The sequence below is a fragment of the Canis aureus genome, chromosome 3 (assembly GCF_053574225.1).
Source record: "Canis aureus isolate CA01 chromosome 3, VMU_Caureus_v.1.0, whole genome shotgun sequence".
Classification (NCBI taxonomy): Eukaryota; Metazoa; Chordata; class Mammalia; order Carnivora; family Canidae; genus Canis; species Canis aureus.
Window position 1 is genome coordinate 11,693,124 of NC_135613.1, and position 21,283 is coordinate 11,714,406.

Genomic DNA, 21,283 nt, shown 5'->3' on the forward strand with positions numbered 1-21,283 from the left:
ATGTATCCAATGAGCTTCGTTAGAGGAGTGGACAGAGTTGGCATCATGGTGAGGAGACAGCCAGCCCTAAAGGGAAGATGGGAGATGGGCGCCACCCTGTGGGGGTGGACAGTGTGGAGCTTGAGGTGCACCTTTGAGGCCGTCTTGGTTTTCCAAGCGAGGAAGAGATGATACTGTTGGGAGAGTTGAGTGAGAGGGCAGTTGGAGGTCCAGGGAAAGTGGTGATTGCTTGGAAGGACCGCTGTGGGGAAACTGATCAGTCCAAATGACAGGGTTCTAGGGTGTCAGGGAAAGAGGGGATTTCCATGTCATCTATTACTCTAATTTGGATCGTGTGACACAACACACCTTTCTGCCAAACAGTGAGGGAAAAGATATATAAGAATTGACCTCCAGGGTCCACATTATTCTGGTCACTGTATTTCAGATTGTTATTTCCCTGTGTGTTCACAGTTTCGGCTGTCTCCTTGCTCCTGTTTCCCAGCACTTCCCTTTGGAAGAAGCCCCCTCTCCAAATTCACACACATGTAGGTGTGTGCAGAGAACTGGGTAGATAACCCCCAGTTATCTACCCAACATAAAACTTATGTTATAATATGGATCCAGTGATTTTTGAGCCATAATAGTTTTATATTATAGTACATAAATTGTATGCCTATATTTTTGTTGTTGTTGTTGAGAGAGGGCGAGCCAAGTTGGGGTTGTGGTGTAGAGAGAGGCGCAGGGAGAGAGGGAGAGAGAGAATCTTAAGCAGGCTCCATGCCCAGTGTGCAGTCTGACCCTGAAATCATGACCTGAGCCAGAATGATAAATTGGACGCTTAATTGACTGAGCCACCCCGGTGTGTCTCTATGCCTATTCATAGATAACAAATAATTATTCAATCATTTTATCACATTTATTAGTATCTGTGTACCAAGAATTGCTCAAGACACCTAGGATACAGCAGGAAGGAAAACAAAGCCCTTGCTCTTATGGAGCTTATGTTCTAGTGGTTTAAGGGCATAGGGCAGCTAGTTTGTAAAAAAAAAAAAAAAAAAGGAAAAAAGGAAAGATAAACACATTCTGCACATCATTTTATTTGCAAAAGGCATAAAAATACTGTTATCCACTTTTAGTTACAAATGTTTAACAAGTGTACAAATTCATAAAGATCAACACTTGAATATGAAATTTAACTCAAAATTTTAGAAAAAATGGGTGCTCGCTTCGGCAGCACATATACTAGAATTGGAAGGATACAGAGAAGATTAGCATGGCCCCTGCGCAAGGATGACACACAAATTCATGAAGCGTTCCATATTTTAAAAAAAAAATGGGTTGGATTTCAACAAACTTAATGAAAATGTCCTTCAATCTTTGGAAATACAAATGCCACTAGAGAGCCTGTTCCTGTTGTGTTTCTCATCTACGGCTTTCCTGTTCTTTAGTATGCAAATGGAGCCTGGGCCTCACAGCTAACTGCTCTCTCCTTTCTAAGCAGTTGAGCAGACCTGTTTTGAGTCCACAACAGCTGACTCAGCCATTTCTAATAGTTTGATAGCATAGGCACAAACTTGTAGCCCATCAGGTGTTGCCTCTTGCTCTTAGATTCAATGCTTCTTCCTCCATGAGCATTTTCAAGCATTTAAGTACTACGAAAACACAAGTTACTGGGGACATACAGGTCTGGAGAAGCTTAATAAGCAGCCTTCTGTGTTGGAAAGTGCAGTGAACTGGGTTCACAATCTCATTTCCTATTCCCCAGCTACTACTTTCTGCCTCTTTCATATTTGGCTCTTCCAGTTTAATAGGTTTATATTTCTGGTAGGCTACATGGGGGTTGCCATAGTAATCTCCAGAGGCCCTATAATTTCAATGCTCTATTCTTTCCAGTATAAGTCTCAGGTGTCATGTGTCTTCCATTTCTCATGTCAGATGCTGAGACCAACATTGACAGTGAGTCCACATCTACTCAAGGAATTTCTGAAGAAAGGGATATGATGCTATCATATGGGCTGCTGCAGAGTGTCTCTCAGGAAAGTGACTTTCCAGAAACATGTGAACTGGAGAAATACCAGGAAATCCCCACAGTGAAAAATACTAAAAGAAAGGATGAGAGAATCCTCTGTGCAAGGAAACCCTTCAGATGTGAGGAGTGTGGGAGATGCTTCAGCTTTGTTAGATACCAGAAAATCCACACTGGGGAAAAACCTTGAGTGTAATGAGCGTGGAAAAGTTTTTGCTGTCAATCAACTTTAAGTCAGCATCAGAGAATACACAGTGGAGAGAAACCATATGAAACCATATGACTTCCTCCAGCCACATCATCATGCATATGCTCACCCTGGAGAGAGGCCTGTCCTGGACCTTGGTTCCTTTGGCCTCCCAGCATTTTTTACCCCCTTTTCATGGTAATTACTGCCTTGCTTTTTTTGGAAAGCCACCCTGCCCTCACTCAACAATTGTTGTGGTATATAGGTGGGGCTCTCTTCCCCACAGCAGGGGTGGAACTTGTGGCCTAGTCTAGCCCATCTATACTGTTCCTTCCCCCTGCCACAACGATGGATTCAAGTGACCAGGTTCATCCAATCAGGTGCAAAACCTGCCTAGAAGCAACATTTTATTCTGCTGGACTCAGATGTTAGCCTTGATCCATCATGAAGGATGAAAAGAAGGCCAGCCCTGCAGATAAGAGAGAAATGGAGAGAACCAAATCTATCTCTGGGTTTTTCAGTGACATAAATCAATAAACTTCAGTTTTGGGATCCCTGGGTGGCGCTGCGGTTTAGCGCCTGCCTTTGGCCCAGGGCGCGATCCTGGAGACCCGGGATCGAATCCCACATCGGGCTCCTGGTGCATGGAGCCTGCTTCTCCCTCTGCCTGTGTCTCTGCCTCTCTCTCTCTCTCTGTGTGACTATCATAAATAAATAAAAATTTAAAAAAAATCTATAAAAAAAATAAAAATAAAAAATAAACTTCAGTTTTTTGCTTAAATTGTTTTGAGTTGAGTTTTCTTTCCTTGTTGATACTAAGCCATTTCAATGTCTCCTATGTTTCAAAGACCTTCAGATAATATAAACTTGATTTGGCATCACTGAGTCCATAGTATGAGGAAACCTTTCATATTTGTGATGTTTTAGAAACACAGTAGCTTTGATTCTGGTGGTTTGCACAGAGGTAAACATTCAATATGAATGTGGGAAGGCCATTAACCCTCACTTAAGCCAGGTTAACATTCAGGGATCCCATTTGGAAGGAAGTTCTAGCAATTTAAGCACTATAATGAAAATTTCAAGTTTGTATAGGTGCTTTTCTTGTTTTGTTTTGTTTTTAATTAGGCTCTGTGCCCATCGTAGGGCTCAAACTCATGACTCGAGATCAGGAGTCACATGTGCTACTGACTGAGCCAGCGAGGCATCCCTTCAAGTTACTATAAAACTAAATCTCTGTCAATGAATATTCTGTAAGGAAGATGCATGTATTAAATGGAAAGCCTTGTTTATTTCCTACTCGGTTTCTGACAGAAGTAGATGCTGAATTTTCAATCTTATTTTAGATCTTACTGGATGTTTCTTTTTTGACCCACCTATAGTTAATTATATTAATGTTTTCCTATTACTTAGTAATATTTATGCTCTTATAATAGTAGTTGGATACACTAGTACACATTTCTTTATATCTTGCTGGGTAGTATTTGTTAATATTTAGGATATTGTCATCTATATTCATATGTGTGATTGTCCTATAATTTTTTTCCATCTTTGTTGGGATTTGGGAGCTGAATTATATGAGATTGCTAGAAATAATTAGGAGGCTGTTCTTTTCCTGTACTTTGGAACAGTTTCAAAAGCCTAGCAGTTATCTGTTCCTTGGAAATTTGAAAAAAAAAGTCCATCTAATAAAGCTGATTGGGCCAGTTACTTTTGTTGGGGACAGTATAGAGGAGAAGAGGTCTTTGATTACTTTTTCAGTTCCCTTCTCTGGCATTGATCCAATGACACTGTCTACTTCTTGAACCAATGTTGGTAATTTATAATTTCTTACTGACGTTTATAAATCATTAGCCCTGCCTTTTACGCAGATTGTGTACCCTTTAAAAAATATTTTATTTATTTATTCATAAGAGACTCAGGCAGTAGGAGAAGCAGGTTCCCTGTAGGGGGTCTGATTTTGGACTCTATCCTAGGACCCTGGGATCATGACCTGAGCCAAAGGCAGAAGCTCAACCGCCAAGCCACCCAGGTGCCCTTATGTATTGTATTTAAAAAAAATTTTTTTTTGATATATGCTCCTTGGCATTCCTAAATTTTTTGGTTGACAAAATCTGTATGAAGAGTTTTTATTACTCAGATATTTGCATGCAAAATTTGACATTCGTCCTTATAATGCCTAGAATAGCATGGCTGCCATGACCTTAGATTTGGTAAGGGGATATGATAACCAAGGCCATTTCCTTGGCCTAAATCTAAAGCAGAGTTTCTCAAACCTGACGCTGCTAACATTTGGGACCTGATAATTGTTTGTTGGTGCTGTCCTGTAGGGTGTTTAGCTTACCCACTGACTTTTACCCACTAGATACTCTTTGTAACACTCTGCCTGACCCCACTCATGAAAATCAAAATTGTCTCCACTGATCTAGAGAATATAGAGATTCTCTTCTTTGCAGGCTTGTCAGTCTGTGCCTTGTTATGTCGTATGCCTCCTTGTACTATCATCTACTTCATGACAGTTCTCAATCCCAGACTTAACCTGATGTTTGAAATATTGCCCTGAGAGACAGCTTTACCATCTTCTTATTTGTTCAAATAGGAGAAGACACTGGGAGGTCATCTCTTAGTAATGGACTTAAAATTGTGCAGACACACCAAAAGTGATTCAGGCAAAGAAATGATAGAAATCACCTAAGTCAAGGTTTGTTTATTCCAGTTGTTGCCTCCCTTTTATTTGTTATAGCTGTTCTTTAATAAACACTAATAACCAGTAACATTGTGTGTGCTTTCCTATGCTAGGTAATCCCCATTAACTGGATCTTCATAGCAGCCTTTGAAGTAGATACCGTTATCTTGTTTCAGTTAGGATATTGAAGAACAGAGAGATTAAGCAGGTTGCCCAAAGATACAGCTAATAAGTGGAAGGGCAGAGACTCAAACCTGGGCAATCTGACTTCAGAGCCCATGTGCTAACCATTACACAGCATTGCCCTCCTGTCTCCACTGCTTTTTTTTTTTTTTTTTAGCTTTATCGTATGATTGACATACAATTGAGTCATTTGCTTGATTTTTACAAAGGGTCTTGCTGAGATTTAGACTGGATTAATTTGAATATATAGATCAATTGGGGATAATTGACATCTTAATATTGTTTTTCAGCCAATGAACACCATATTTCTCTGTTTATTAGGTATTCTTTCATTTTTCATTATTTTGTAATTTTCAGCATGCATATATTGGACAAATTTTCTTAGATTTATACCTAAATATTTTGTGATTTTTTTGTTCTATTGTAAATGGTACTATTTTTGAAATTTTATTAAAATTGTATTGTATTGGGGCGCCTGGATGGCTAAGCAGCTAAGCATCTGCCTTCGGCTCAGGTCATAACCCCAGAGTCTTGGGATCGAGCCTGCTTCTCCCTCTGCCTCTGCTACTGCCTCTCTCTTTCTCTTTCTCTCTCTGTCTCTCATGTATAAGTAAATAAAATCTTTTTTTAAAAATTGTATTGTCTCACAGGAAATTTTATTATCAGAAATTTCAGTTTCTAACAATTGATTTTTTTCTTTTTTGTAACCACTAATTCTGTGACCTTGTGAAATTCACTTGTTAATTCTAGGAGATTTTATAGACTCCTTGGGATTTTCTATGTAGACAGTTATGTCCTCTTGCAAATAGTAGCAGTTTTATGTCTTCCTTTCCAGTATGTATGCCCTTGATTTCTTTTTCTGGCTTTCTTGCACTTGTTAGGACTCCCAGGACAGTGTTGAATAGTAGTGGCAAGAGCAGACATACCTGTCTTGTGCCCAATCTTGGATGGAAGGCTCTCTGTCACCATTCAGTATATTTTCAGCTGCAAGGAAATAATTCACATAAAATCCTATGTCATTGTAGCCACTGCAACAAAACATTGAGTTTGTACATTTTTGGACAGTCAAGTTTTGTGCATGAAATTTAAGTTCCACTATAACTTCAGTCTATTTTGTGGCTATGGTTTTCAGAGAGCTGGGAGAGAAATTGATATTTTCCCCACCACTTTAAAGTCAAGAATAACAAACAGCAAATGTGCCATGATCATACGCTATATTCTGGCTTTCCTGACTTACAGTGCTCTTAGTCTAAATTAAAGATAGATAACATAGGGGACGCCTGGGTGGCTCAGTGGTTAAGCGTCTGCCTTTGGCTCGGGGTGTGATCCTGGAGTTCTGGAATGGAGTCCCACATCAGGCTCCCTGCATGGAACCTGCTTTTCCCTCTGCCTGTCTCTGCCTCTCTCCGTATCTCTCATGAGTAAATAAATAAGATCTTAAAAAAAAAAAAAAAAAAAAAAAGATAACATAGGAGTTAGAGAGAGAGCCAGGTATTCAGGCCATAAGGTGACCACAGGAGAAGGTGGCTCCCAGTGGAATCTGAGGAGCGGCTGAGGCGTTAAGATAATTATGTTTGATGGTAGATACCACAATAGATCTGGATATGAGTGTACATTTTCTTGTAGGTGGTCCAGTAGGACAGCACCAATTAGCTGTTTATTAATTCTAAAGATGCACTGGGATACCATGTAGATAATTGGGAGTGGAAGTTACTCACCATTTAAGCAAAAAGGATTTCAGATGGGCTAGCATTTCCCCATTCTAAAGGTCCAAAGAACATTGGATTAGAGTCTTGGTCAGGGAAACCCAAATTGCAAAATCCTACTGAATTTCTCTCTAAATATCAAGAATAGTATACACTCTGATTCATAAAATATGACTATGCAAGAAATAAGCAACACTGTTTAACTTCTAACCCTTCCCCATGAGTCGCTTGTGACAGTATTGTTGACCTGCCATTCACCTGCAACAATAATCTTGCTCTATTTACTAAATGATTTGAAGGAAAAAAAAAACCCTTACATAAAAATAAATAAAATATCATGGAGAAACAGGGCACTTAAGTTCAAGCCTTGCTAGGAGGCATCTGCTAATGCTCATTATGGCCAGGGCTGAAAGGTGCCGCAGTATGTAGTTTGTCCAAAGGACTTCAAAACACATCTCAAGGGTGCCTAGAGGGAAGGCGAGAGGGAGACAGATGGTGAGAGAACGAGAAGGAAGGAGAGAAGATGGCATCCACAGAGTATAGTACCTACAGCCAAGCTGCAGCCTACCAGGGCTATAGTGCATACACTGCCCAACCAACTCAAGGATATGCACAGGCCACCCAGGCATATGGGCAGCAAAGTTATGGAACCTGTAGACAGCCCACTGATATCAGCTATACCCAGGCTCAGACCACTGTGACCTATGGGCAGACCACCTAGGCAACTTCTTATGGACAGCCTCCTGCTGGTTATACGACTCCAATTGCCCCCCAAGCATACAGTCAGCCTGTCCAGGGGTACGGCACTGGTTCTTATGATACCATCACTGCGACGCTCATTAATATTCAGGCCTCCTATGCCACTCAGTCTGCATATGGCACTCAGCCTGCTTACCCAGCCTTTGGGCAGCAGCCAGCAGCCACCACACCTGCAAGACCACAGCGGTAACAAACCCGCTGAGACTAGTCAACTTCAATCTAGAACAGGGGGTTACAACCAGCCCAGCCTAGGATATGGACAGAGTAACTACAGTTATCCAGTTATCCCCGGGTACCTGGGAGCTACCCCATGCAGCCAGTCACAGCACCACCATCTTATCCTCCTACCAGCTACTCCTCTACACAGCCGACTAGTTATGATCAGAGCAGTTACTCTCAGCAGTTACTCTCGGCTACCTATGGGCAGCCGGGCAGCTATGGACAGCAGAGTAGCTATGGTCAACAAAGCAGCTATGGGCAGCAGCCGCCCACTAGTTGTCCCCTCCAAACTGGATCCTATAGCTACGCTCCAAGTCAATATAGTCAACAGAGCAGCAGCTACGGGCAGTAGAGTTCATTCCAACAGGACCACCCCAGTAGCATGGGTGTTTATGGGTGGCAGTCTGGAGGATTTTCTGGACCAGAAGAGAACCAGAGCATAAGTGGCCCTGATAACCGGGGCAGGGGAAGAGGGGGATTTGATCGGGGAGGCATGAGCAGAGGTGGGAGGGGAGGAGGACTCAGTGGAATGGGCGCTGGAGAGTGAGGTGGCTTCAATAAGCCTGGTGGACCCATGGATGAAGGACCAGATCTTGATCTAGGCCCACCTGTAGATCCAGATGAAGATTCTGACAACAGTGCAATTTATGTGCAAGGCTTAAATGACACTGTGACTCTAGACAATCCGGCAGTCTTCTTTAAGCAGTGTGGAGTTGTTAAGATGAGCAAGAGAACCGGACAACCCATGATCCATATCTACTTGGACAAGGAAACAGGAAAACCCAAAAGTGGTGCTACAGTGTCCTATGAAGATCCACCAACTGCCAAGGCTGCTGTGGAGTTGTTTGATGGGAAAGATTTTCAAGGAAGCAAACTTAAGGTTTCTCTTGCTCGGAAGAGGTCTCCAACGAACAGCATGCAGGGTGGTATGCCTTCCCGTGAGGGCAGAGGGATGCCACCGCCACTCCATGGAGGTCCAGGGGGCCCAGGAGGTCCTGGGGGCCCCATGGGTCACATGGGAGGCCATGGAGGAGACAGAGGTGGCTCTCCCCTAGGAGGACCCTAGGGTTCCCAAGGGAACCCATCCGGAGGAGAAAACGTCCAGCACCAAGCTAAGGACTGGCAGTGCCCCAATCCGGGGTGTGGAAACCAGAACTTTGCCTGGAGAACAGAATGCAACCAGTGTAAGGCTCTGAAGCCTGAAGGCTTCCTTCCACCACCCTTCCCGCCCCTGGGTGGTGACCAGGACAGAGGCGGCCGTGGTGGCATGCGGGGAGGAAGAGGTGGCCTCATGGACCGAAGGGGTCCGGGTGGGGGTTTCAGAGGTGACCTGAGACATAGGAGGCTTCCGTGGTGGCCGGGGCATGGACCCAGGTGGCTGTGGCGGAGGAAGACAAGGTGGTCCTGGTGGGCTCCCTGGACCTGAGATGGAACAGATGGGAGGAGGAAGAGGCAGGCATGGAGGACCTGGAAAATGGATAAAGGTGAGCACCGTCAGGAGCGCAGAGACCGGCCCTACTAGATGCGGAGACCCCACAGAGCTGCCTTGACTACCAGATTTATTTTTTAAACCAGAAAATGTTTTAAATTTATAATTCCATATTTATAATGTTGGCCACAACATTATGATTATTCCTTGTCTGTACTTTAGTATTTTTCACCATTTGTGAAGACACATTAAAACAAGTTAAATGGTAGTGTGCTGAGTTTCTTTTCCTTCTTTTAAAGATGGTTGTTTAAAGACTAAACAATGGGAACTCCGTGTGAGCGTGCTCAGTATCATTGTGGAGAACCAAGAGGGCCTCTAACTGTAACAATGTTCATGGTTGTGATTTTTGTTTAAATAAAATTCCAAATGTTTATATATATACAAACAAAAAAGAACACCACATCTCAAATTTCACTGCTTCTCTGCTCGGAGTGATCACTTACCGGAGATAACTGAGACATTTCTCCTCACTGGGATAGTCTTTTGTTGTTGTTGTTGTTGTTGTTGAGGGTTTGTGCATATTAAAAGTATAGCAACCCCTCCCAAGCAAAAAAAATCAAGCTCTTCCCAAGTCTTGCCAGGGATCACATAGGTTTCCATTATTCCAAAGACTAATAAAATGGCCAACAATAAAGATCTTTGTTTTATGTCCAGATTTAATGGATATTATATGATGTAAGTGCCCAGAATATGCAAGTCTGTAGAGTCAGAAAGTAGATCAGTAGTTGTCTAGGAATGGAGGAAGGGATTGTATTAATCCCTCACACAGGGATTGTATTAATTTTCTGTTGCTGCTGTAACAAATTACCACGAACAGTGACTTACAAGACAACACACATTTATTCAATTTACTTATTAATTTATGTTATAGTTCTAGAAGTCAGAAGTCCAAAATGGGTTTCACCAGGCTAAATTCAAAGTGTTGGCTAAGGAGAGACTTTATTTTCTTGCCTTTTCCAGTTTCTAGAAGCCACTTGTGATTTGTGGAGCTTTTCCTCCACCTTCAAAGCCAGCAATGATGGGACAAGTTTCTCTCAATTTGTCACCTCTGTGGCTCTTCTCATGACCTCCATTACTTATAAGGACTCTTATGATTACATTGGGCCCATCTAGATAATCCAGGATAATCTTATTTTCAAATCAGCTGATAAGCAACTTAATTCCGTCTGCAACCTTCATGTTCCTTTGTCATGAAATCCAACATATGAATTCCAGACATCTTTGAGGGGAACAGTATCTAGCCTATCACTGGGAAGATGGAAAGTGAGCGCTGGTGCTGATAGTTACAGGGTTTCTTTTTGGGAATGATGAAAATATTCTAAATTGACTGTGGTGATGGTTGTGCGATTCTGTGAATATACCAAAAACTAAACTAAGTTGTTTACTTTAAATGGATGAATCGTATGGGATGTGAATTACATTTTAATAAAGCTAGTGTGTGTGTGTGTGTGTGTGTGTGTGTGTGTGTGTGTAATTTCTAAAACCAAATTCTGTGATCTTCCTGCCTGAAACCAGCGACTTTTCCTAAATTCCTGAATTAACTGAATCTCCGTTAGTGACACCTTCATCTATCAGGTCACTCAAACTTCATGGCTATAGTAGATTGCTCCCTGTCTCTCATATCTGTTATTCAGTCTTTTAAAAAAATCTCCGCTGTTTTCATTTCCTAAATAGTTCTGGAATAGTATCCCTTCACAGTCCTGGTCTTTCTTAATGTGATTGGATCTTTATCCCTCAGGAAAACAGGTTTTTTTCTTTTTTTTTAACTCATTCATTCATTCATTCATTCATTCATTTATAAAGAGACAGGGTTTTTTGTTTTTTGCCTGACTGCCTCTTTGGCATTGTGAGGACATCTGTGGACCATTCTGAAACTAATTCTATTAAAAAACAATTAAGGGGTTTAAAAAATAAAATTGTGAGTGGCACGTGGGTGGCTCCGTGGTTGAGGGTCAGCCTTTGGCTCAGGCCGTGATCCCGGGGTCCTGGGATAGAGCTCCCCACAGGGAGCCTGCTCCTCCCTCTGCCTATGTCTCTGCCTCTCTCCCTGTGTCTCTCATGAATAAATAAAACCTTAAAAAACAATTAAAAAACTGTGATATGTTAATATACGTGTGTTTTTGCCACTTTGGTGAAATGAAATGACAAGATCCAAAGGTGAGCCCTAATAACAACGATGATAATACTTTCAAATGAGGGATGTGAATAGCGTGTATTTTGAGAAACCTGCGTCATCTGTGGAGCGATAAATGAAAATATCTGGGGACACCCGGGTGGCGCAGCGGTTTAGCACCACCTTCGGCCCAGGGTGTGATCCCGGGATCCGGGATCGAGTCCCGCGTCGGGCTCCCTGCATGGAGCCTGCTCCTCCCTCTGCCTGTGTCTCTGCCTCTCTCTCGCTCTCTCTCTGTGTCTATCATCAATCAATCCATCAATCTTTTAAAATAATGATAAAAAAAAAAAAAAGAAAATATCTGTGCTTTCCACTGGGGACAATCCACAGGTGCTCCTGATAGTACCGTGGCTTGTTGCCAACACTCAGTTGAAGAGAAGGCTACCGGTTAGAGAGCAGCGACAACCCCCGCCAACTTCCCCGCCGTTGCAGGTCTCCCGGGCGGGGGTGCAGGAGCCCCGCCGGCCTCCCCGGGGCGCGCAGCCAGGAGAGCACCGAGGCGCGCTCGGCGTCCTAGAGAGGACGTACGTGAGGCTCGGGCGGCGCTCCCGCGCGGTGACGCACTTCCGGTCCCGCCGCGCGCGGCGCCTTTCCTGAGGTGAGCCGGGGGCTCCGGCGGCGGGTGTTGTGTGCGGGGGGCGCGCGCTGCGCCCTTCCAGGAGCTGCCCCGCGTCCCTGAAGCAGCGGTGGGGGGAGGCCGCTTTGGGGCAGGGAGGCTGCGGATGGAAAGGAGATGGCGCCGCGGGCCCGGGCCCTGCCGGTCGCTGCTTAGCCAACAGCTGAGGGGCGGCCGCTGCCCTGGGCCCCCGGATGCGGCCCTAAAGGAGACGAGCGTCGGCCCCCCTCGGGGGGCTTTCAGTCCAACGGGAACGTCACCTCGTAATCAAATCTGATCGCTTCACTCCACCTGTTTGTAACCCGGTAGCTGCGGCTGTGGTTTTTCGGCGGGAGACCAACCTGTACGTGCGCGCAGATCCCCGCATGGCTTCATCCTCTGCGGCGACCCCGCCGTGGCTTGGCGGCACGCGGTCTCGGCTGTGCTGCAGCCTTGGCTTTTCACCTCCACGGCATGCGTGGTTAACCTAGTCAGTTCCTACCCCTAAGTCGTCCGGTCTACGATAATCACAGTTGTGATCTTGAAGTTACTTACGAGAATCTCCGATTAATGTGCGCCTTTCCTTTAGTCTAGACAAAGCTCCAGGCCAGAAGGTCACACCCGTGTTTCCTCTCTCCACCGTATCTCACGCTTGGCCTGGAATGAATGAAGTATCTGATAAATGTTTGTTGGGTGAAGAAAGCACAGACTAATGCAAATACATCCTCTCAAACTTGGAGACGTGGTCTACAGGACAGCGAACACCGTGTGAGTGGAGGGTTTAACGGGAAACCTCTACCTGGTTTGTAGAGGATGATCTGAAGGATGATCTAGCATCACCGAGGGGAGGAAGGGGCAGGCTGCGGGAGAGTGTTGTAGGCAGACCGTATCAGTTACAGAGGTCCTGAGGTTGGAGAAGAGTAGTTCGTACAGAGGCAACAGCAAGCACAAAGGCCCTGAGTTTCGTAGTACAGGGAACTGAAGGGAGGCCAGAGTGGCTAAACAGGAGGGTGGCAGATGAGGCTAGCAGGAGGTTACAGAGTGCAGTGAGGTTAGGGAAGATGCTGGCCTTGGGGCAGAGTGTGACTGTTGAGCAAGAAAACAGAGTGTCGTAGGGGACGATGTAATTAAAGTAACAACCCAGCGTTTGGGCGTGCTGAGGTGGCCTTTCCGGGCCCTTTGCTAATCAGTTTCGGTCATCGCTGGGTCCTAGAACAGAGTGGTGAACAAGATGCCTGCCTTGAGATCCAAGAAAAGGAAGACTTACTCTGTGATTCTTTATCTGAACTTTCTTGGTGACAGCTCTCCCCATGTGAACCTCAGAATTACTTTATCAGGTTCTAAGAGATCCTTTTGGGATTATGATTGGAAGTGATCTAGTGTAGTTAACTAAAAACGTGGCCTTTGGAATCTGGCACATCTGGTTGGAATCTAGGTTCATCCACCACCTTATGACCTTGAAGAAAATTATTCTCATAGCCTTGTTTTCTCATTTGGGAGAAAGAAAATTCAGAGGATGAAAGTGGACACTGAATGAAGGGATATGTATTTTACATCCAATAACCTATATCTCTATATATATTTATGTATTTTTTTTTACTTTTTATGTTTCTCAGTAAAAGTTTTGTTTAATTTCACTTGTTTATTTGACAGAGCACAAGAGTACGAGCAGGGGGAGGAGCAGGGGGAAAGGGACAAGTGGACTCCACCAAGCAGGGAACCCAATGTGAAACTGGATACCACGACACCTAGATCATGACCTGAGCTGAAATCAAGAGTCAGATGCTTAGCCGGCTGAGCCCCCCAGGTGTTCCAAACGTTTATTTTTAAGAAAAAAGATCTAGATATCCTCTTGTTAGGTTTTGCTTTAGTTTTGTTTAGTTTTGGTTTTAGTATTGTTTTACTCTTTGTGTACTTCCATTCCCCCTGTTCTTACGTCTTACCCAGGACAGGCAGCGTTGCTTGATGGTGGTAGGCTCTGGTGCCCGAGGGCAAGTTACTTACCCTTTGAAAATCTGTTTCTTCCAAATTCAAACTTGTATGGTGTGGGTTGAAAGAAGAAACACATGCCACTTATCCAGTGGGCATTGAGTAAATGATGGCTGCTATTGTTATTGCCACAGGTTTCTGGGTTTAAAGGAGAGCCTTTGGCTGGGCCAGGCTCACTCATGGTTCTCTTTGCTTCTTCCCTCAGCCCCTGCCCTTCACTGAGAGGGAGACCAGGTGATGTCAGCCATGCCCCTGAACGCCTGGCACCAGGTGAGCTGTGACTCAGGTTAGCCTTCAGAGATCTTATTTGAAGGAAATGGGGCACGAGAGGGATAATTCTGGCAAGGCTCTTAGAACTAAAGCAGCAGGAAGGCACCTCTTGATTGTCTCCAGTATGACTAGATGTTGGGGAGAAAGCTGATGGTGAGGAGCTGAGCAGCTAGAAGCCCTGAAAACATTGGCTGGAGAGAGTGTCCGAGAAATCAGAAGTACAGCCTCCTGTTCTCCATGGATCTCTGCTGAACTGGAGAGCTCCCAGGTTCAGGAGGGACTCTCATGAAGGGATCTGTGAGAATGAGGGACTCAGGCTGGTGGTAGAAGTATCCAGTGTTCAATGGGAGTGATTGAGATCACTGAGGTTGCAAGGTTCTTGGGAGGTGGGAGCAGGGAGCTAACAGGAGAAAGACAAGAAAAGGGGGCGTCTAGCCTTTGTCCTCCTAAAGAAAGAAATTTAGGCTTCATGATCAGGACAGATGTATCACCCTTGAGGTCAGTGCTGCTGGCTAAGGTGAGGCACCAGTAGGCTATGTTGAGGATAATCTGCACCAGGACAAATATGCTCTATGACAGGACATCTGAATTTAGGGATCCCATTAGGCCTCTGTGGTCTTGAGCCAATCACTTGAACTCTGTATTTTGATGGACTTCATCTGTAAAGTGAACGTTAAGTACTTTGCATTTGTGGGACTGGCCAATTCCTTTCTTGGGTTGTAGTTCACTTTTTGACTAGGGAGTTTCTAGGTGCTGATTACCATTTCCTCGTGCTGGGACTTATTTATCCAGTAACTTAGCACCCATGAACCATATCCCAAGTTCCCAATCTTGGATTTCTGACATTTGGTAGGTCCTTCTCCCTGAATTTAATTGATGCAGTATCTTCCCTGTAGCTTCCACCCTCTTCTGATCTTCTATAAGTACGGGTGAGTTGTTGACTCAATCTCCCTTGATACCACTTCTAGAGAGGCACCAAGTCCAACTTCTGCTTGCTGTCTCTTCCGCTTGTCCCATATATGTTGTCATCATTCAGGTTTCGTCATTTTTTCCCTGGGATTTTGTTAGCAGAGTATTCCAGCTAGTTTATGTATACTCTCATGCCTCCCCCTCTCACTACTTATCACCTGATGCAGCTCAGTTTCCTGAGCTTTGATTTTATCCTGTAGTCCAGGCTTTTCAAACTTTAGTGTGTCCAGGATCACCTGGAGGGCTCATTAAGGCAGAAATTGCTCTCAGGTGGGGCCTACCAGTTTGCTTTCCAAAAAGTTCTCAGGTGTTGCTGTTGCTGCTCCTTCTCCTCCTCCTGCTTCTGCTGGGAGGGGGATACACTTTGATAACCACTATTGTAGTTAGTGCTGACTCATTAAGTCATTGAGTTTATTGGGTTATGTTGTCATTTTAAATAGATCATTGTATGTGTTGGCAGAGGATAGATTCAGTGCAAGACAGCCTGGAATTGGAGCTGTTTAAGTGTTCCCAGCTGTTGAGCTAGTGTACTGATTGTATGAGGGTGAAGAAGAGTCAGATGCCAGAAATATTTAGGCAATGAAACTGGCAGGATCTGATTACCAACTGCATATGAGAAATGACCAGGGCCTGGGGTGAGTTAGTCTAGGTGAATCTCAAGTTCTAGTGTAGGAGTCTGGGCTGAAATTGGTACTGTTAATTGAGATAGGGAAACAAAATTGTCAGTGCCAATGAGTTTATATGATTTAGAAAAGTTAGTTTTGGTTGGAAGATAAGTTTGGTGTAGTTGGTGGGTCAGCCATGTTAGGTCACCAGGCAGTCTGAGGCAGTGCTGGAACTAGTGGAAGATGGGGATCTGCAGCATCAATGGAGGTGTTAGAAGGTAGGAGGATATTCATTGCATGTTCAGGTAACCAGTTTGATACCAAAGTCTGAAGAGTAGATAGAGGATCTAAACAAGATGCTGGTGCTTTCTAGGAAGGTAGAGCTGGAACTGTCAGAGAAGAGAAAGGAGGGGCTGGTGAAAAATCTTGAAATTTGGTTGATAGGAACTATTATAGATTGTCTTGGAGATATACAGAAGAGCAGCTAAAAGAGCTGCCCAGTAGCAATTTGATTCCAAGAGCAAATTCTCCTAGGAAGACCCATCAGGAAGTCTCTCAGAAATGACTGCTCTGGGCGGCACTAAGCTCTCTGCTGATCATTCTTGAGAACAAGCAGAGGTGGGGGTTGGATGAGACTGGCTCATCACTCCAGACCACGATGCTGTTCTTGTTAAGTGGGCTTGAGGTTTGGGGCAGAATGAGCATGTGTGGATACAGATGGATTACCTGGGTGCTGAGGCAGTGAAGGGGGAATGGGTGGGTCCTGACATGCCACCTGTGAGTGGGTGTCTAAACTTATTGAAGCTCATGTCCATTTGTAGGTGTAACAATGAAAGATTAAAAGTATTTATAGGGATCCCTGGGTGGCGCAGCGGTTTAGCGCCTGCCTTTGGCCCAGGGCGCGATCCTGGAGACCCGGGATCGAATCCCACGTCAGGCTCCCGGTGCATGGAGCCTGCTTCTTCCTCTGCCTGTGTCTCTGCCTGTCTCTCTCACTGTGTGCCTATCATAAATAAATTAAAAAAAATAAAAATTAAAAAAAATAATAAATAAAAGTATTTATAAAACCAAAGAATTTTCTTTAGGAAGTTTAACTAATGCAAGATTTTCCAGGGTTTTTGAAATGCTACCATGTTTTATATTAGTACATTTCGTGTCCTAATGGAAGCTCTTCCATCAGAGAAGTGTCAGACTTTTGGCTGTAAAAAGTCATTTAATGGTCTAACATCCATTTCCTTCATTTTTTCTCATTAGCCATCCCTAAAAGGACCTCTCCCTCATACTGTCCCCTGTGCTCTGCACTCTGTCCCTGAGTCAGAGAATTGGCTCTGGGACAGCAGGAACCTCTTGTTTTAGGAGTTGGTGACCTTTAAGGACGTGGCTGTCTACTTCACCCAGACAGAATGGGCTGGACTTTCTCCTGCACAGAAGGCCCTGTACAGAAGTGTGATGCTGGAGAATTATGGGAACTTGACATCCCTGGGTAAGGTTGCTGGAACTCAGCTCTGTTCTCTGCTGTTTCCTTCCTTGTTCTCTTCTAATAGACTGTGCAGTATGGGAGGGAATGGTTGTCTCTGGTATCCTCCACTCTGGCTCCAAGGCTGAGACCAAATGACCCACTTCGAAGATTGCTGGGTATGAAGAGATCTTGGGTCAGTTTGGTCACCATGTATGGAATTGCTATCCCCTGGTAAGAGTATGTCCCATCCTCCAGGGGGCTCTGCCAAGTAAGGAATACATAGTTTGTGTTACCAGAGCTAAGATCTTAGCTTGTGTAGGGAAGGGTGTGACCCCTTCTCTGTGTTTGCATTTGTCTTATAGGATCTCACTAACTTACATTACTCTAAAGTAGAAAGGGATCGCAAATGCTCGATTCCTTCTTGATCAGATCTTGGCTTTTCCCAATCCTGAGCTGCCTTCTGTGGATCTTACTCTTAGGGAGGCTCTTGGGGTTTTCCTTCTTTTGATACAGCAGACACACAGCTGAAAGGTGCCATTTTCTCTCCTTTTCAGGATACCCAGTTCCCAGACCTGCTCTGGTCTCCCTTCTGGAGGGAGGGAATTTGCCTTGGGGCTTGGAGGCACAGAATAACCCATCTGCAGAGAGGTCCAAAGGCATCTGTAAAGGTAAGCAAGGAAGCTTTAGAACTGGCAACTATGGAGCTGTATAGAGCAGTATGTTTTAAAATGAACCATGCTGGGAAGGATTTAAATAAAATGGATGATTTCTCTTAACAAGTAAAATATGAAACCTTTCCCATTAATTTTAACTGTCACCATGATAACAAGTTCCCTTTAGTAAGTTTCATGTGATTTTTTTAATCCATTACTCCTTCCTGAGTTTCAGCATTTCCTATCTCAGTGGTTCTTGTTCTTTGGACAGGATGGATTTGTTCAAAAGCGGTTTTCAGCACTTGACACATGCCAAGCTTTATTTAAGAAGCTCTGGAGGATACATGCTATGGAGACAGATGTAAAGAGCTTTAAAAAAAAAAAAAAAAGAGTGTGTTAGGTGCTGTTGTTGATATATAGGTAGTGGGCTGTGGGAGCACAGCAGGAGGAGAAATTCTCATTTAGAAGCTTAAGTAAGCTCCTTCAATGGCAGGCTATTTGTTCCAAATTTGACTTATGACAATGGATCCCATGTGGAAAAAAAGAAGGTAGATATCTGGCCTAAGAAAAGGAGTAGAGGATCCAATAAATTGTTGGGAAGAATGTTAACAGTTTAATGTTCAGGGATAGTTGCCTGGGGAGCATTTTTTAAAATGGATATTTCTGGAGCACCTACAAGTATTTGTCTTTTCTAGTAAGCAGTTGAAGAGCATGAAGCTTAGGACTCAAAGCCCAAGTAAGACTTCCTGGAATCTGGGGCTGGCAGAGTCTATAATACACCCTGACCCCATTTACTCAGGTGGTTTAGAAGAATATAGTTGGTGTATCTTACCCACCCAGCCTTGTGTGGAAAGTCTAGAATGCAGAGTTTGTGGTGGACCTGAAGGCTCTATCCTAAAGAACTTAGGGCGTGGAAACAGGAAATGATAGAGCTGGTAAAAGCAAACAAGGAGCAGGAACAGTGACCCCTGCCACAGTGACCTTGCCTCTAGTGACATAGGCCCGTATTTAATTGTATTTGCAAAATATTATCATGGTGTGTGCTTTGGATTGAGCTGAAGGAAATTGAAAGCATAGAATCTCGTTAAACCATTACTATATGTCAGGTGTTAACTTTTGAGTGAGGGAATTGGATAGGGGACAGTGACAGTGCAAAAATGGAAGAGGAAAGACCCGATCTTACCAAAACTTATCCATCAAAGAGGAGAGTTGAATCAGATAATACTGGGAAGTCATGACATAAAAGAAGCTATTTAAATACATGTGAATTCAGATCTGAGCACAGAATCTGAGGTTCGTTTAGAATATGTATAAATGGATGGCCAGAACAAGCCATGAGAAAACAGGTGTAGAGTCTGAGATTAATGTCAGATCTACAGGGGTAGATGCGAGTGTACTCTACCAGAGTTTTAATTGAAATGACACCCAGAGGGGCACCTGGGTGGCTCAGTGGTTGAGCATCTGCCTTTGGCTCAGGCAGTGATCCTGGGGTCCTGGGATCCAGTCCTGCTTGGGCTCCCTGCATGGAGCCTGCTTCTCCCTTTGCCTATGTCTCTGCCTGTCTCTATGTCTCTCATGATTAAATAAATAAAATCTTAAAAAAAAGAAAAAAAAAGACACCTAGAGAGAAAAAGGGGCTGAATCTTAAATATTAAGAATATTAAGGGATATTTAATTCTAAGAGGGAAGTGAATATAGGCAGAGGAGGGTTCCCAAGAGGGAACAAGGAACTAAAGGCAAGGGTAGGAGTTTCAGGGTGGATACTTCATAGAGAAGGAGTAAATGAGATGATGAAATTGAGGCAGCATTTTAGATAAGTTTATTTTGGTAAGTTTAGAAATGAAATATAAGGGACGCCTGGGTGGCTCAGTGGTTGAGTGTCTGCCTTTGGCGTGGGATGTGATCCTGGGATCAGGATTTGAGTCCCGCATCAGGCTCTCCGTAGCCTGCTTCTCCCTCTGCCTATGTCTTTGCCTCTCTCTCTCTGTCTCTCATGAATAAATAAATAACATCTTAAAAAATTAAATATAAGTGTACCAATTCTTTTTTTATTATGAAATGAAATATAAGTGTACCAACTCTTTTTTTATTATGAGCTTCAGCAGGTTTTAGATTTTGTATCACAACCCTGTATACTACTCATTATGTACTTTGAGACTTGATTATCAAGAGATAAAACTTACCTTGGCATTGCAATGTATGTGAATTCTGTTCTAGGTTAGGCTAGTGTATTTCATTTGAAAAAGTGTTTGATAGTTAATACTGTGTCACTTTCACAACTAATGGGTAGGCAGTTTGAAAGACACTACTATAAAAAAAGTTGGATGTGAAGGGATGACTGTTAAGCCCAAGATTTGAGGATCTGCAGAAAGAGGTTGGTGATGAAGAGGAGGGATGATACATCTGGTAGGGAGCAGTGTAGCAGGGGAAGGGAGGAGATGGCATCAGGGATGATTGAGAAACGTGAGACTTGAGAGGGTAGTGGATGGCTTGAGATGAGTGGGTGTGACGTTGAGGGCACTGCATCTGGGCAGCTTTTTTCTTTCAGCAGGAAGGTGGGGGTAATGGCTAGAGACCTAGGAAGGTGATTGCTTGGAAGACTTGCTGTGAGGATCCTGATCTAGATGATGGTAGAGTAGGGGCAGCAGGAAAATAAAGAAGTCATCGATTGTTCAGTCCTGGTTTTATAACTGAGCACCCTAGTAGCAAGAAGGTGGTGTGAGAGCCCATCACTGGGTCCAGTTGTCAGTTGTCTCGATCACTGTCTTCCAGACTAGACCTTACCCTGTTGACTTAAGTCTCCAATGTCTCTTCTCCCATTGCCTTTCTCCAAGGGCTCTTATTCCCTTGACTCACACTTGAAGGATGAACTTGATTAATGAGCCAATTAACCCAGATAACCCAGATTAATGTTAAAACAAAATTAGCCCAACATTTTATATAAAATAGATTGACTTTAAGTGAAGCAAAAGGGCATCCAGTCTTGGAACACAAATGCCATTTTATGGTGGTTTGTTTTCTTTTTGCTAAAATGAGAAGAACTACTCTACAGTTTTGGTGTATCTAAGTAAACTCTGTTCTTCCCTTTCCAAATAAAGTCTGTGCATGTTTGAGATTCAGACTTTTCTGAGAGTCTGATAACAAGACAGGAATTGCCAGCAGTTTTAGCGAGTTCATTGTCTTCTGTGGACCTAAAGTTAACAACCTCTGGGGGATGTCCTACAGTTAGGAACCTCTGAGTGTAATCTTCTCTCTGTGTCTTGTCACAGCCTAGTGCCTGTAATGCTCAGTGTTTCCAGGCTTTTGGGCCATTTGCAGGGTATGAATTTTTTTAAA

At 43.8% G+C, this 21,283-nt stretch overlaps 1 protein-coding gene, 1 non-coding gene and 1 pseudogene across 11 annotated transcripts in view; all 3 read left to right on the top strand.

The window, feature by feature from the left end:
* The window catches only part of ZNF19 (zinc finger protein 19), a 98,994-nt gene that overhangs the window by 69,834 nt on the left and 7,877 nt on the right, over window positions 1–21,283 (top strand). For 2 of the 10 annotated variants that reach the window (XM_077889853.1, XM_077889824.1), the window contains exons 1-4: window positions 12,014–12,492; window positions 12,592–12,770; window positions 17,192–17,318; window positions 17,849–17,962. In XM_077889853.1, the coding sequence (XP_077745979.1) occupies window positions 12,669–12,770; window positions 17,192–17,318; window positions 17,849–17,962 (343 nt within the window). In that variant the 5' untranslated portion in view covers window positions 12,014–12,492; window positions 12,592–12,668. The other 8 variants (XM_077889862.1, XM_077889859.1, XM_077889865.1 and 5 more) reach the window with 7 other exon arrangements.
* Window positions 1,201–1,307, top strand: LOC144311658 (U6 spliceosomal RNA). Its single transcript, XR_013377244.1, has one exon. It is a non-coding gene; the product is annotated as a U6 spliceosomal RNA (small nuclear RNA).
* LOC144308766 (RNA-binding protein EWS pseudogene) lies at window positions 7,291–9,400 on the top strand (annotated as a pseudogene).